We start from the raw sequence: 18270 nt of genomic DNA on the forward strand, positions 1-18270 counted from the left end.
CAGTCCCATGGTTGTAGGCCGTGGGTGTTTCTATGAACTGTGAGAAGTTCAAGCAGATCACATGTCAGATGACTGCCTTCAATGTGGCAAATTGTACTCTCATGGGTGTCTTTTGTTTATGTCTACAAAGAAGATTCCCAAGAAGCTATAGCTTTGGTAGTCTTGATAAGGTAACAGTGAATGGTGAGTGTCAGACCTCTGTGAAGTGTTTAGGCTCTGTGGCAGCTGCAGTTTTCACAATACCATTTGCATAAGTGATAGTAAGACTGTTTCAGGAAAGAAAGATGTGTCATTGGTTGCGAAATCTTCATGTCTTTGCAATCCTGTTGTTGGTGTCAGACTCCTTTCAGTGAGATATCCCAAGTAACATCCAACCAAAGGATAAAATGATTACACAGACAAACCATGCAGAAAAAATGCAAGACCCAAGCTAGAATCTTCTCTGTGTAATACCTTAAACCTCCTGTAGGGGAGCCCCATGGAAAATATGCAAATAACTGCTTAAGAATTAACCATTGTTTCAGCTACATGGTTTCCGAATCTCATGACTTTTAATTTTTTTTAATTTTAAGTAAAAAGTTACAGACCAAGAGCATGCATTTTTACATCTTTGGCAGTAAATTATGCAGATCTGCAATGAGCCAGAGTCATACCTCTCAACTGTACAGATTTTCACAGAATGCCCAGATTTTTGACTCATATTTTGGTCTGTTTTTCATAAAACTGTGGTTTTTCAGGCAAATAAGTGGCAAATCATTAAAGTCTGAAGTTGGAAAATAATGACAGACATTTGAGTTTCAGACTTCATACCCTTCAGAAAATGCTGATGCAAAATCTGTTATTCTATCAACTTTCTAAGTTTGTAAGAGCAATATTTAAAAGTTGTCCATAATTTTGGGCCTTTGTCCCACTTTTATTTATGTCTTTGTCCAGATTTCTTGCTCTAAGAGGTTGAGAGGTATACCCCAGAGGCCAGGACAGGTAGCGAATGTGATTGCTAACTACTTTATTTACAGGTCCAGTCCCTTCCTTAAACTAAAATTATGGTAATATTGTTTAATCCAAGATCTTTGAGACTACACCCAAGAGACTGACCTGTAATATGAGGAAAAGCATAGTAATTTCCCACTTTTACTTACTGTAGCCAGGGAATGGAAGTTAATAATGCTTTCTTGTTCCTCCTTTAGGAAAGGTACCTATCCACTTTTGTATATTTTCTTTTATTTCAAGCTTGATTGCAAAATTGAAAGAAGAAAGACCAAACCTTGTCATTCTTAATTCTTGGTGACCAGAAAGGGTGCAGTTTCAAGCTCTCAAGTCCCCAGCAGTACAGGAAGCTGTTCCATTACAAACCAAGGATGTCACTGCTGGAATGACAACTGGCTCTGCGTCAGGGCCCGACTTGTCATGTAGTTCCTCACATTGGCTCTCCTGGTGGGCATCTCAGAAGTTACTGAAGCTGCCAAGTAGTCTTTCAGTTACCAGCTAAATCATGCTAAGTGGAAGCAATTCTCCATCTAGTTGGAGAGTTAATGTCCATCCTCCATCCCCTCATTAAGTTAATTTAAAGACAACTCTAACCTATCAGGCATCTGTTTTTCAGAAGCAATTCTCCATCTGGTTGGAACGTTAATGTCCATCCTCCATCTCTTCATTAACTTAATTTAAAGACAACTCTAACCTATCAGGCATCTATTTTTCAGTGGTCTTAGTTTTACACTGGCCATGTTGCATGTTGGTAGCATTTTGGTGAATCACAACTTTGAGGAGGGCGAAACTGTGGATCAGTACCAGCTGGATAAGTAGATCCTTAAAGAGTTTATGCATCTTTTCCCTCTCATGAAACATTTCAGAGCAAAAAAAAGTGGATGAAAATTAGTCACTCAATATCATTAAAACTATGATGCATTTCAAGAGAAAGAAACAATCCTTTATTAATCACAAAACTGATATATGTGGATAAATGTGTTTTATGGATAGTTAAACCTACGAAAAAAGTGTTTTCTTCTTTGGGACCTGACCTTCATGTTTGAAAGGCTTACCTATACCTCCATTCAAATCTGTGGTTTTAGCAGATCTGAAATTCGTGGTTTGGAACATTCTTTTTCTAGTAGTCATTGCCTATGCTTATAAGATCTCAAAGTTACAAGCCTTTGTAGGAGAACCTGTTTCTGTTGCTCATAGACTATGTTTCCCTCAGTATTAACTCACATTGCGTCTCAAAAGCAGTTTTAGATATGTGTTTAAATTAGTCCATTCATCTTCATGTTTTCTTAAAAGAGCAGTCGGGGGAAAATGCCTTGGTTTTGTAGTTTCAATTTTGGTTTACTTGGAAGAAGAAAGACTAGTTTAAGAATTTAGGCCATTTGTTTGTCTGTTTGCCTTCTTCATTTAGCATAAGGAATTTCTTTGCTTTTCGCTATAAGGCAATTAACTGCCCATTAGAAAATACTGCTGTCAGTGTTAATGACAAAGTTAGAAATTCTTCATATTCTTGTAGCCATGTATTAGTCCCTTTAAAAAGTATCATTTTTAGTAACTGGCATGTAATTAATTCTGATCTGATTTTATAATAAGAGTTAGATAACAAATTTAGGATACTATATGAAAGGGCTAAATTATTTTGATAATATAGTTCAATTACTGTAGCTAGATTAATAAAATAGTAGGTGACATTAGTGGTAGTACAAATGCCATAACAGTATCATCCTTGGATGGCGCAGTGGTGCAGCGGTTAACATTGTCACCTCACAGCAAGAGGTTTTGCATGTCCCCCCTGCATTTGTGTGGGGTTCCCCCATTGTTATAGTGTTTGTCCCCAGGCCTCCACTGAAAATTGGCTTGTTCCAAGTCGGACTTTCCCAGTAAACAAATGTTAGAAAAATAAATATGTGGTTGTTAGCATAAAACATGGACAGCAGTTTTCTATTAAACATTTGTTGCATGTTGTTCACACACAAGTGTCATATATGCCATCATTTGCCCCATTCTAAAGTATGTTTTGATGAAACTAAGCTTGTTAGCAAGACAGCTACTTTGCAAAATAACTGAACAGTGACAAATGATTTAATAGTGCAGTAGTAAGATACTTTCAAGAACAAAGTCGTACTTTAATATGAATTTAGGTATATTATTCAGTGGTACAGCGGTAGGGTTGTTGCCTCACAGCAAGAAGTTCTCCTGTTCAACTCTCGGCTGGAGTGCCATCTGTGTGGAGTCTGCATGTCCTCCCCGCGGTCGAGTGGCCTCCAAAAGACATGCGTGAATGGGTGTGCCATTGCTGAAGGTTGGGCTGGCAACTCGGCACCATAAAAAAAAAAAAAATCTACTGACATTCATTAGCGGACCGGAGTTCTGCTGTGGCGACCCCTAACCGGGAAAAGCCAAAACGACAAACAACAACATTCTAGAAAAGATATATATTAATGCATGAGAGAGTGACATCAAACAAGAATTACAACATAAGGAACCATTTTCTATTTCTAAATTTTAAATTTATCAGCAAAATGGTGTAAATGCTCAAATGATTTGAAATCTGTTATTGCCTTGATTGTATAACTTGTGTAACTATGATCAAGCTGTGTATTTATATAAAGTAATCATAGAACCAGTGATGGTATCATCAACAGTCAAAAAAGTATAATCAAACATCATTGCAGTGAAGTACAACATGCATACTCCCAAACATTGAGGAGTGCACATACGTGTTTTACAAAGGAGACAACTCCCTTGCATCCAGAACATTACCTACTAAATACATACATATATATATATATATATATATATATATATATATATACATACATACACACACACACATATACAGGGGTCTACTTTGAAACATCTAAAACCCATAACATCGAATTTCATAACAAATCACATACAAATCACAAGAAAATGTCATCCCCTACACATATAACGACACCAAACTACCAAACACACTTTTTACTACATTTCTGCAAAATATACCAACTCCAAGATCGCACTACAGTGGGAAAAAGTTAATTTCCTAACCCCACTGTATCAAGCCCCACTGTAGAAATGTAGTAAAAAGTGTGTTTGGTCATTTGGTGTCATTATATGTTGTTATATGTGGAGGGGATGCTATTTTCATGTGATGTGTACTGTTATTAAATTCAATGTTATGGGTTTTAGATGCTCTGGTCTCAATGTTATGAAATTAAATGTTATGGGTTTTAGATGTTTTGAAGGGGACCCATATACGGATATAGATAACAACAGTGGGTAAAGGGCATATTCCCAAAATATATCTATTATATATATCTACATATGCATGTGTGTATATTTATATATGGATCTACTTTTAAAATCTCGAAGTTTCAAAACTTCGAACTTCAATCAGGGGTGACAATAATAAAAAAAAACATCAATATCTGTGCAATGACTGAGACCTGGTTTAAGGCTCCAGAGAGCACCCCTGCACTACCAGGCTAAAACTCATACCACACTTTTCAGCCATGTAACCTGGACTGGAACACCAAAAGCGGAGGTGTGTCCATATTCATTAAGGATATCCACACCTCCAGGCTAGTTGCTCAGCATAATGCAGCCGAGGTTATCCAAGTGCAACTAACTCTGGGCAAAACTGCAATCCAAATTGTAGCTTGCAACAGATCCTCCACCATGCCCCAGGATTCCCACTCCTCTTTTCTTGATACACTGGAAAATATTAGGGTTCAACCAAACACCCTAATAATGGGCGATTTCAACTACCCCAACATTAACTGGGAAAACTACTCATGTACCAACTCCTTTGCTCAACGTTTTCTGGAATTCATAAACTCCAATGCCCTGGATCAACTTATCCACACCCCCACCAGGAGCAACAATATCCTAGATGTAATCATTACCAACATGAGTGACTGGTGTTCCACACCTGAAGTCAACACCTCATTGGTCCGATCTGACCATAAGCTAATTACCCTAGATATCCACATCCTGCCCCCACCCCCCATTAAGGACACCATGGTAAAAAATTTCTCCAAAGCCAACTTCATGCTTCTTAAAACAGAAATGGTGAACTTCATGACACCCATACAGAAGGACAATACAGTTACGACTACTGAATCTTACACAATTGCACTTTATAAGCACTTACACAAGTGCATGGATCGTGCATCCCAAACAGAACCAAGACGCTATCCTCCAAAAAAAGGAAGCCAATCTGGTGGTCCCCTGCCATAAACAAACTGTACAACAGAAGGAAGAAACTGTTGCTAAAGAGAGTAAATTCCCATGAGTGGAGGAGCTCCATGGTCAGCCTCACTAAGAAGCTGCGATCCCTGATAAAATCCTCCAAAGCTAGTTACAAAAACAAAATCACCACTGATTCTAAAGACAACCACAAAGCATTCTATAGCTATGTCAAGAATCTCAATGGCAACACTCAGATCTGCTCTGAGTTACAGCACAATGGCACTAAATATACAGACCCAACTGATATTGCCAACATCCTGGCAGATAGGTTCAGTGCTAACTTTATCCACCTCTCACCCCCTAAAGAGCCCATCTCTATACCGGAAGAATGCAAAGTTCCTGTAATCATGGCTGCACAGGTAAAAAACAGACTCTCCAAAGCCAAGAACACAGCATCCATGGGAGCATACATATCCCAGGCTGCGTTCTACATGAACTACAGAATGAACTGGCACCCTACCTAAGTACCATGTTCAGTCCTAGCCTCACCTCAGGCTTTGTGCCTGCCGAATGGCACACAGCTACGGTTATCCCACTCCACAAGGGTTGAGCCACCATGGACCCCAGGAACTACCGCCCCATTAGCCTGATGAGCCTGGTCTGCAAGGCCATGGAACTTATAAACAAAGACATTGGTAATCACCAAACTCTGGACCCCACCCAGTTCAGGTTTGTAAAAGGCAGATCATGTCTCCTAAACCTGATAGACTTCTTTGAAGCAGTCACCAAAGCCGGAGATGATGGTAAGGTGGTTCACACAGCCTATCTAGATTTTGCCAAGGCTTTTGACACCATCCCCCACTCTGGAATTATAGATAAACTCACTAAACTAGGTAAAATCCGTATGTCACAAGATGGGTTGCCAACTGGCTCACTGACAGAACCCACACTGTGAAAGTAGCAGACTCCAAATCTGACTTCAGACCAGTGACAAGTGGAGTACCACAGGGTTCAGTCCTGGGTCCTCTCCTGTTTGGTATCTATTTCTCTGAAGTACAGGCTAACACAGAAGGTCTTTGGCTAATGAAGTTCGCATGTGACTGCAAACTAGGAGCTATAATCGAAACTCCTAACAATGTGGACATCCTACAAAAGGGAAACAAAAAAGAAACGGCTGCGGATAAAACCAAGGTGCAAAAAAATAAGTAAAAATATATAAACACAATGCACCAAGGTAACACACAATAACGTTTAATGAAAACAAAAAGTAAAAGACAGAGGTGAGCGCTTTCGCAACAATAGTTGTCTGATGAAGCAACTATTGTGGTGAAAGCGCTCACCTCTGTCTTTTACTTTTTGTTTTCATTAAACGTTATTGTCAGTTACCTTGGTGCATTGTGTTTATATATCCTACAAAAGGGCCTCACTGAGACAGATGCCTGGTGTCAAAGCCATGGCTTCAAGCTCAATGCCAAAAAGTGCATTGTCATCCCCTTTGGTAAAAACTCTGTACCCATTAACTACAACATAGGCGGTAACACCGAAAGTGTGATAAGAGACCTTGGGACACAGGTGGACAGTAGTCTCTCCTTTGATAATCACATTGCCACAGTAGTCAGGAAATACTTCTACATGGCACACCTCATCACAAAAGGTTTCTCATCCAGAAAAATTCCCATGAGTGGAGGAGCTCCCTGGTCATCACTCATTAGACCCATTATAGAGTACAATGCCCCTTTTGGTATGTACCTCACAAGACATCTACAACAACTGGAAAGGCTGCAGAAATACCTCACAAAGAGGATTACCGGCCTCAAACAGATGGCCTACGCAGACCATCACAAAAAAACTCCAGCTTTACTCCGTCACATATCACCTACTCAGAGGTGATCTCTGCCTAACATACAAAGCTATGTCAAACCCAGAGCTGTTGGACATGCTCCACTTAATTCATTACAGCCGAGTGGCGTCTCCAGGCATTACTGCAGTTACCTCCTACTGCTCCTGTAGGCGTCAAATATTGTCTGTTCATATTTGCATTAATAATTCCAAAACCATGCCTGTTCATATTTGCATTAATTATTCCAAAACCATGCTACATACAAGGTATCAGAATATTTTATCTCGAAGCATATATGATGTTAAACACAATTGTATTGATATATGACCTCTGCCAATTAGTATTTGTTGGAACTGTAAGGTGATAACTTCATTTTTTAAAGGGTAAAGCCACACCCACTGGGAGTTAAAGGTATACACTGAAAAGAGCTATACTGGAGGGAATGAGTTAAAGAAATCCCAATCCCTCCGAGCTACATCCTCTAGGGACCTAAACCTTGTCACAACAATAAACAGAACATGCCGGAGGGATAGATTCCTGTCCCAGAGACTTCCCATACTCTGGAATAAACTACCTATCTATATCAAACAAAGCTCCTCATTAGCACCCTTCAAGAAAAATCTTGATGATTGGATGGGAAATAGGAAATTCACCTCGAGGATCACTTCTGTGGCTCTGTTCGACAGTGGCACAGGAAAATAATTTTCTTGGGTGGCAAAATTCAGGAGACCTTTTTGGCTGGGCTTGTATAGGCCCCGGGGCTGATAGCCTAGTATCTACCTATGAACCTAAAAAAAAAATTTTTTTACATTTTTGCTTGTTGGCAAGCCCCCCTGCACCCTCCTCACTCCCTGCTAAATAAATGTACCAACTCTGACATTGCACTACAGTGAGGAAAAAGGCAAATTTCCAATTCCATGCTCCTAGCAATCTCCATGCAAAACGTTCAAAGTTTCAGAACTTTGATCTTATGGTCTGAGACGACTGAAGTTCAAATACTGAAATCTCGAATTTCAGTATCTCAAAACTATAAAGGCAAACGACTCACAATCCCGAAACCCAAAAGCACGAAACACACGATCACGAACATACATACACTATACACCATACAACACACACACCATTCTACCCAAACCACACAAACTATACAACCCTACACTGCATGCTGCACCCCCTTACACTTCCTACTTATATATATATATATATATATATATATATATATATATATATATATATATATATATATATATATATATATATATGTGTATATATACCAACTCCGAGATCGCACATACAGAAAAAAAAAACACATTCACACTCAGACATTCTACAATCCCACACATGCACACACACACACACACACACACACACACACACACACACACACACACACACACACACACACACACACACACACACATCACACAAACACCAACACATCCAACACTCACACTCATACTTCCACCTCCCTATCCTAACCCACATGTATAACTTACAAAAACACTCATATACACTCACTCACCTTAAATTACGGACACCATCAAAGCCAAACACCTCACATAACATAGCGTAAATGCATAAGCATGGATTTGAGATATTTGGATTCCCGCTTATGCACTTTCGCTATTTTGAAGTCGCCTTTATGGTCTCAGGATACTGAAATTTGAGATTTCAGTATTTCAAGATTATAAAGGGGAACTATATATATATATATATATGTGTGTGTGTGTGTGTGTGTGTGTGTGTGTGTATATATAGATAGATACATGCCTAAGTATGTATTATACATAGATTTTGATATATATAGTATATTAATATATATATATATGTGTGTGTGTGTATATATATATATATATATATATATATATATAGATTCACTTTATAACCTCGAAATACTGAAATATCGAATTTCACTATATCGAGACTATAAAGCCGAATCCACAAAACACCGACACAAAAAAAAACGTGAAATTCACAACACCGAAAACACCGCACACACTATACCACACATACACCACAACACCCGTATCACAACATAAACAAACAAAATTACACACATACACAACTCATACACACATAAGCAGGGGGCAAGCCCCCCTGCCCCCCCATGTGGGGGGCTGCACCTCCCACACCCTCCTACTTATATATACTAACTCCGAGATCGCACAAACACAAAACAAAAGCCAACTCACACACGTACATTCTCCGACCCCTCACACACACATCAAACACATCAGCACACTCACATACACTCTAACTCCCACTCAAAACCGTTAGAAAACACTTACCTGACATAACACCTACATCCACACACGGCACCGCGCACCATCAAAACACAATCCCGGGCATTACACAGGTCATAACCGCAAATTCGACATATATTCGAGTTTGCGATTATGACCTTTCGCTATTTTAAACATTCGGCTTTATAGTCTCGAGATACTGAAATTCGACATTTCAGTAATTCGAGGTTATAAAGTGCTTCCATATATATATATATATATATATATATATATATATATATATATATATATATATGTGTGTGTGTGTGTGTGTGTTCCTTCATTTATAGTTGTAACTCAAAAAGTTGAATGCTGGTTAAAAAGTTTTTTTGGGGTGTAAAAAACAGAGATTGTTGGTCTGAATGCCTACATTCTGTTGCTGTTTTTTGAGCCATTGCAGATAAGTGCCCCATTGAGGTTTCTTTTTACCTTGTCTTTTTGTTGCTTGTGGGGTTCCATGTCATCTAAGTAGGGAAAATGCCAGTGTGGGAGACAGTGTTTGTTTTGCCTTGGCGTCTTGGATGGCCATACGTTCTATTCTATCTGCCAGGCTTTTGTACCTAAAACTTTGTGTAGTAGATTCTCTTCTTTGATGCTGTAGCTTGAGAATCAGTGACTTAAACTTCTTTTGAGAGATACTATGAGGGAAACTTCCCACCTAGAGGGACAGTAGTCAGGGAAGAAGAAGTCTAAGAAGCCTAGGCTGGAATCTTCCACTATCCAGCCTCCGCCAGATGTTTCTTTCAAGGTGAGTAATTGGCTGGAGGTTTGGTTGTCAGATTCCTCTGCCACATCTAGGTAGGAGGCCTGTGGGGATCCAGCTTTAAGCATGTCCAAGGAGGCTTTGCAGATGTCCATTATGGATGGTCAGGGGGAACCATGGTTGATCATTTCTGAGAGATCTAGGGGTGTTCTTCAGATTTTAGTCAGAGAAGAAGTTTCTGCTACTATTATTTAATGCCATACTAGGTCAGAGCCTTCTACGTTTTATAAGGCTGATGTCCCATTAAAGAAGAAACAAAAAACTAAACACGTTTCTCCTGCCCCTGTGGCTCCACAGAGTGAGTGGCAGGCCTTCACTCAGGGTTTGTTTAATGCTTTGATGGCATTGAAACCTCCTCAGGGTGTTTCTGTTCCAGTTCCCCCTTGGTCCTATACTCCACTTAAAAGACCCAGGGAACAGGATTCTTCTGAGGAGGAGTTGGATTCTGATGAGGAATCCCTTGCTTACTCTTCTCAAGTGCTATCTCCTTTAGATTATGGGTCAGAGGAAGAGGAATTTACCAGTCCTGTTACTCCCTTTGAAGAAATTTCTTTTGGCAACACAATCTCTAGGATGATGGAATTTTTTTAAATGATATTGTGCTCAGGTCTCTGAGATCGATAACAGGTACTATGAGTTGCTGTAGATGGAATCTCCTAAACCTTCTGCTGTTCCTCCTGTTTTGATGTCTTTGTTGGATGTGTTTTCCAATACCTCTGAAGCTCGTGATTCTCAGCCTCCTGCTTCCAAGAAACCTGATCAGCTTTATAGGGTGCCTGAAGACTATAACTTTTTGTACAAGCGTTCTGCTGCTGACCCCTAAGTGGTGTCTGTAGCCTCTGACAAGCCCTCTCAATTGCTTCCTGCTTCCAAGTTACTGCCTTCTGATACAGACGAGCAGAACCATGGGAAGGCTAGGTAAGAAGGTTTATACCTTGTCTACCTTGGCTTTTATGGCTATTAATTATCAGACCCATATGTCCCAGGTATGTGTTGGCTCTCCTGTCTCAGGCTTGTCAGGTTATTTTTGATCTTCTGGACTCTGAGGGTAAAACGTCTGCTCTGTTCTTGTTAGGGACTTCCTCCCAGGTGGCTCATCATTCCATCAAGTGTAGTTATGATGCAGCCGATGCTTCTTCTTCTAGGGCTGCTGCTTTTGGGTCCATGTTGAGGAGATATTCTTGGCTTTGGCTTCAACCATTGCCAGATATAATCAAAGTTAAGTTGATTGATGCCCATCTTGATAATAAACACTTGTTTGTGGAAGCTGCTGCTGATTTATTTAGGTCCCTTCAGAATAAGGGAGAGGCTTTTCAGGAACTCAAGCATGTGTTTGTCTCTCCTGTTCTTATATGTTAGAGGAACTATCCCAGTAAGACAGCCTATGTTTGCAGGCAATCTCAGCCTCCTCCTAAGTGCAAAAAGGGTGGCAAGTGGGCTCCTTCTGCTAAACCTATTGATCACCACTTGCTATCACTGAAGAATGCTGTTATGCAGTCAGTAAAATAATTGCTGCATTCCCTTCTGTGCCCCTAGCTATCCCCTGATCTGTCCACAAGGATGCTTCAGTAGCAGGGGAATGCCCTCCATCCCTCAAGGAAAAGTAAAGCAGGCCATTATCTGCTTAGTCTCCCCCTGCAGAGATTGGGGCACCTCAGTTGCTGATTGGTGAAGGATCACTGCTGGTGTAGGAGGAACACCCTGTCTTCTTATCAGCTGGCCAGTTTTGCACAGTGTATGTTTGCCGGATGAGTGTACTAAGCAGGGACTGATGCAGCTAGTGGTGTAATGCTACCCATTCTTAAGGGCAAAGCGTTTATGTCCATGATTGAGAGTGAAAATAGTAGAACACTGACAGGCTTATAAAGCTAAACAGGATGGTGGCTTGCATGTAGAAAAGCAAAGCAGATCATTTTAGGCAGTACTTTTGATTGGTGTTTTCATCAGAAAGGAAACGTGTGGAGTACACCTTTATGCATATATTTATTTGTTAATGAAATCAAGCCATTAGATTTAAGTTCACCATTTGGGGGTTGATCTGGAACCACTTGTCCAGCGTCACAAAGTAAACAAAGAGAGTGTTAGAAATTCAAAGCTGAAGCCTCATAATTAAGCTGAATGTCAGTTTATAATCTTAGACTATTGTGCTAAACTCCTAGACCTTTTTTAAGTTACAAATCAGGAGCTGCTAGACAGGTGTGTGTAGTGCGGGTGGGGCTGCACATTCACGGAGCTAGAGAAAAGATGGGACGGTGCAAGCAGTACATCGTACTGTCCTTATCATCAGCTTCCCATACACATGAATAGACCTACAGAAGGAAGATCTAATTCAAAGCCCTTTGCAGCTAGTAACTGCTAGAATTTCCTCTTCTGGGAACCTCCAAATTCCATTCTGTGATGCACACTTTGGATTTCAGTCCTAAGGTACAGTTTTGGAAAGCTCTCATGTTCAATTCCTAAGCCACAAAATTTTTCTAGCTGTAATTGCTGTCACCAGATCACAAGCAGGACCCATGTTGGCACTGCTTTTAGGACTCGAGAAGCATCCACATTGGTGTCACTCTTGTCATAACTTCATTCCTGGCACTCACACAAAAGAAGTCAAGAGAAGTCTGAGGTGTTAGTTTGAGAAAGATGGACGAGTGGAAAATTAGTTAGTGCCGGGAGTGGTAGAGGGGTTATCTCACACTGTTGGGTGGTGTCAAAGAGGCAGGAGAGGGTGGCAGAGTCAAGTGGTAGATTTCATTTAGCATGCACATTAGGAGGAGAGTCAGATCATTCTACAGGCTCATACATGTCACTTTCTGCAGATTCTGATTTTTTCATAACTATTTTACTGCATATTTTACATCATATTGTGATTATTACAAATAATCAGAACAAGACTTTAAATAAGAAAAAAAACACTGTCTTCGTCACTGACCTCCCACATAGTCATCAGTCTAGCATTTGTTTAGATTCTGCTGCTTGTAAAAAATGTTGCTGCTTTCCAAACTCAAGGGATGGCCACAGCAGCACAAAATTTACCTCATATTCTTCAATACTTAACTGAGATGCTTCACAAGGGCCTTTCCTTTTCCTCCATAAAATTTCACGCCTCAGCCATTTCAGCTCATTACAACACAGAACCACCCCTCTTTTCTCACCCACTGCTCAAGCAGTTCCTCAGAGGGGCCAAAAACTTAAGACCACCCAGGAGAGCCCCAACTCCAGCATTGGACCTTAATTTTGTATTGGAAAAACTCACTCTTCCTCCTTTTGAGCCAGCTGCAACTGCAGAGTTAAAATTCCTTTCTTGGAAAACAGCTTTCCTTTTAGCAATCACTTCAGCAAGAAGGGTATCTGATTTACAGGCCCTTATGGCAGTGGAGTCTTTCATCATCTTTCATGCGGACAGGGTGTCCCTCAGGACCAATCCCTCTTTCATGTCCAAGGTGGCATCCGGTGTGGCTCTTAATCAGTCCATTCATTTGATAACCTTCTTTTCTAATCCACAGAACAAAGGGGAATGGATACTGCACTCCTTAGATGTGCACAGACAATTTAGATTTTACTTGGACAGGACTAAACCTCAAAGGAAATCTGAACAACTGCTGGTGGCATTTGCTGCAGGGGCAGAGGGGAAGACTATTTCAAAGAAACCATTTCTAAATGGATAGGCCATTGCATTCATTTCTGCTATAAGCACCATGGAAAAACCTGTCCCACAGGGGATTAGACCCCATTCAACCAGGGCTGCATCTACCTCTACAGCCTTTCTCAGAGTTGTACCTACCAGAGGCATCCTAGCTGCTACCTGGAGTTCTGTACATACTTTCACCAAGCATTACCATTTGCCAATTTTCTCTAAATCCAGAGCTGGCTTTGCCACTGCAGTCTTGCAGGGCCTTATAGCTGGTCCTAATGCTATCTAAATTCCTCCTCCCATCTTTAGCTTTGGGAATCTATACAAATGTGATGACTGCAACAGTGAAACATGAAGAACATAGTACAGTTATGCACACTTACCATAAATGTAGATGTTCAAGTGTATTCGCTGTTGCAGTCCTAGTTACCCTCCCTCCAGCCCCCTGATTTCTTTTGGCTATACCTCTATTCTCCTTTACTATACTTAAAAGCTTTTTGGTGTATTTGCTTTTTTGTTGGAGGTATAACCTTGTATATCTATATCTATCTATATATATATATATATATATATATATATATATATATATATATATATATAATTGCTTCCCATTAAGGGGGCACCTGACATCTGGGGCAAGAAAAACTAATGTAATGGCATAGGCTGCATGCTTTATACCCCTGACTACCTGACATCACGGAAGATGAGACAGCAACCAACGCAGGACCCAAGACTTTGATAATCAGGCCGACCGAGGGCTACTGCAAGCAGATAACCCAAATGTGATGACTGCAACAGTGAATACACTCGAGCATCTACATTTATGGTAAGTGTACACAACTGTACTTTCTTTCACGCCAGACATAAGTTATCCAAATTGTCTAAAATTTATTGAACCATCTCTCCAGGGGGAATGGGGTAATATTATTGTTAACAAAAATGTCAAGTTTGAAATATTTTAAGTTTTAAAAAGTCTGTAATAGCAGCCAAATATATATTAAGAAATTACTATTTTTCAGTCCGTTCCTGTTTTTAAAAACCACATTCCACATTTGTATCAAAAATGTTAGAACGATTATGTAATTTCACCTATGAAATGTTATAGTTTACTTGCTTAAGTGGTTTGCAAATAGTTAACAATTGCCATAAGATAATTACTTGTGGTTTTGTAAAATATCATATTTTATAACCAGTAATGCTACCTATTCATCACACACTAAAAAATTCTGAACTACATTTTGCACATTTCTTATTATCAGTAATATGTCATCTGCAGAGATTAAGCATTTAATAGATATTTCTTTAGTTGGAAATTGTAAATACCATTCTTTTGTGATGTTACCATAAAATAGAATGTAAGGAAAGATGAATATAATGCAGTATAGAGGAAATCCATGAAGTGGTCTTGTTAAATGAAATTAATTAAATAATTAATAGTTATAACTTAATTAATAGTGTTTAATTTAATTAATTACAGCCATTAAAAGAAATATGACATGAGGTGGACATATTTGTTTTTTAATTATGCATTTGTTTACTGGGAAAGGCATTGATCAGATGTGATCATTAATCTATCTTAAATTTGTTTGTTGACACTATTCCTACTGGACCATTTTCAGGTTCTGTTTAAGATTACAGAGGAAAAACACTATGATTATTCATGTAGTTAAAAGTAGTATTTTACAAAAAGGGTTTAGTAATACAAAATTGTATTTACTGCAGATTGTAACAGTGTAATACAGGTTAAACATCTTACATTATTACTACCATTTGCAGTTTATATAATAAAATAGTTGGAAAAGGGTATATAGGGAATAGTGAAGCCACTGGGCAAATGGTGAAAGGAATGGTACGAGGGGAAGAATATTTAAGAAACGAGAGATGGTAATGGGAGAGTTACAGAGATAGGGCAAGAGAAAAAGTAACCAACAATAAGAGGGATATGTTATTTGATTGTTCAGAACTATATAATAAGTAGAAAGTGTGAATAAATTAGGGTGTTTTTATGAAGCATTTGCATTGTGAGTCTTTGAATATTTTTTGTTTCAGTTCTGAGTGGCACTTTGGGTAGGTGTGGAAAGACTGAATTGTTGTTGAAAAGGATTTCCAAATTATTTGGGAAATGTTAACTTTTGTAATAAAATAAGCATATGGCTAGTATTGACATTATAGAATGATTTAACACATATACTGAATTATCAGTTATATCAGTGTAATTTGAACTTACCGGTTGTGAGACATTTCCCTGAAGGGCCAATTGGCTGGGGACACATTACTGAATTACCATTCTGCTGGAAAGACACATGGCTGCAGTAAATTTACCGTGGGCTCAAAGAAGCTTGCAGCTTCAGATAATGGAATAAATTAAGAGTCTTTGTTAGAGAAGTATGTTTAAAAAAACACATGGATGTTATTACAGTTGTAAAACTGAAATTGTTTATTGATTAATGAAATCTTTGCATTGTGGTTTTGTCTTTCTCTTCTTTTTACATTGTTGCATATAGTTAAAAATTAATAAATGTTTTGGGGAAAATAGAACATATTAATTGTAAACGACAAAACGTTATTGTTTGTGCAAGTGCTTTCTTCTTGCATTGCTTTATACTTATAAGTATCTCTGACAATATAAGAAAGCAAACTGAAAATCAATTCACAGTGATGTTTCTATAACTAATATGAATGCAGCTGTAGAAAGTGCATGTTGATGCAAAAGTTGTTTTATTAACTTTTTTAACTGAATTTGAGTAAGTTTTAAAAATTGTCTCTAATTTTGGGCCTTTCTTTCCCCAATAGTATTGTGTCTGTCCAGAATTATTGAGAAAGAAGTTGAAAGGCATGCTTTACAGTATAGTTGTCTGTGTCTACTGAGACATATTTTCCAGCATGGGATCATTTTCGGGAGTTATGCAGTTAATTAATTTGTGCTGCTTTGTTTTATTTGGCTGTATGAGGCAATGTGATTCTTCCAGATAAAATTCTCAGCTTTTGTAGTTGCTTCTGATTAGTTTGGTAATCAGTTCAGCTGCTGCTGTTTTGATGACGTTGTTAGATGGCAATTTCAGTTTTTAGTCTGAATTTGTTTTGTCTTGTATGTTAGATTTTCATATTATCTTGTTCCTTATATGTCCACTTATTGACTGCACAACCTGCATTGTGCATTCCATTATATTGCTGTTTTTTTAACTTATTTGGCCAGTGTAAGCATGTGGGCTGCCCTCATAATCTTGGAAAGTACCTTTAATATATATTTTTGTGGCATATTGTACTTGAATGACATTAAAAGATGGGCATTAGTTTTGTGTATAATAACATGTCTTATCTCTTCCACAGGAGACTATGCAGGATTTCCTGGTTGTGGGCTACTACGTCTTCACAGCACATATAGACATGATTTGAAAATCTATGCCTCTGATGAAGGTCGTGTGCAGATGACAGCTGCTGCTTTTGCAAAGGTACACTTTTTCCATTTCTTCGAATTCCAAGTTGCTTCTAGATTTTCATTTTTACCACTTGTCAACCACATTACTCCTCCTAATGTTCCTTGCTTTTAACTGTAAATGTCTCACTACCAAGATGCTGTTCTCAGTGTTGAAATAAGTTAAGGGTAAAGCCGTATTTAGGTCAACCAGTAGAGAAGAAAGTCCCAAAGTGTTCAGTTATCTTTGGAAACCAGAATTTGTTCCTTATTACAGGGTGAAAACATAACAATGATGCTGAATGGATAAAAGAAGTAAAAGAAAGAATAAGAAGTTCAAATGTACAGGATATAAAATGGGATGAAGTAACAGCCAGAGAAACTGAAACAAAATTAAGAAAAGCTCCTAATGCATTACCTAACTTCTGGCTAAAAGTATTAATATCTTTGCATGAAGATTTAGCCATGAGTAACAACTATTTTAACGCGCACCTCAAGCAGATGCCAAACCTGGTTAACTACAGGAAAAACAACACTCCTTCTTAAGAGCAAATCTGAAAGCTATCCTAAAAATATAGACCCAATAGCTTGCCTTCTGATGATGTATAAACTATACACTGAAATTGATGCTGATACAGTTTATAGTAATTTAGAAGAAGACTCAGTCATGCCGATAGAACAAAAGGGTAACAGACGGAAGTCATATGGAACAAAGGATCATTTGTTTTCAAATAAAGTTATAATGGAGAACTGTAAAAAGGGGAAGAATCCGTGGATAGACTACAAAAAGCATTCAACAGTGCCCCACATTCATGGATACAAGAGTGCTAACAAATGTAGAAGATATACCCTGCACTGATTGATTACATTACAATGACTATGAAACAGTGGCAAGTGACTTTGCAGTTAAACCAGGACAAATTATTATTCCAGGGATAAAAATTCAAAGGGGATATTCCAGGGTGACTCCTTGTCACCGCTGTTCTTTTGTCTTACCCTTAACCCAGTAAGCTGTCTACTTAACATATCAAATCAAGGCTACAGTTTGGCTCCCAGAAAACAACAAAATGTAAAGGCTTTTCATCTTCATTTTGTAGATGATTTAAAACTATATAGTTCGTCAGATGGAGAACTGAAACCACAACTATAAGTGGTCAAAACTTTCTCAGATGATACAGGAATTCCATT

General features: G+C 38.7%; 1 protein-coding gene across 2 annotated transcripts in view; it reads left to right on the top strand.

Moving 5' to 3' along the window:
- LOC122806915 (inositol hexakisphosphate and diphosphoinositol-pentakisphosphate kinase 2-like) overlaps positions 1-18270 on the top strand; it is a 1544141-nt gene that overhangs the window by 852194 nt on the left and 673677 nt on the right. For both annotated transcript variants that reach the window (XM_044077730.1, XM_044077729.1), the window contains one exon: positions 16998-17119. In XM_044077730.1, coding sequence (XP_043933665.1) covers positions 16998-17119 — 122 coding nt within the window. The remainder of the gene's footprint in view (positions 1-16997; positions 17120-18270) is intronic.

Source organism: Protopterus annectens, chromosome 7.part0 (assembly GCF_019279795.1).
Source record: "Protopterus annectens isolate FY-2018-M chromosome 7.part0, PAN1.0, whole genome shotgun sequence".
Taxonomy (NCBI): domain Eukaryota; kingdom Metazoa; phylum Chordata; order Ceratodontiformes; family Protopteridae; genus Protopterus; species Protopterus annectens.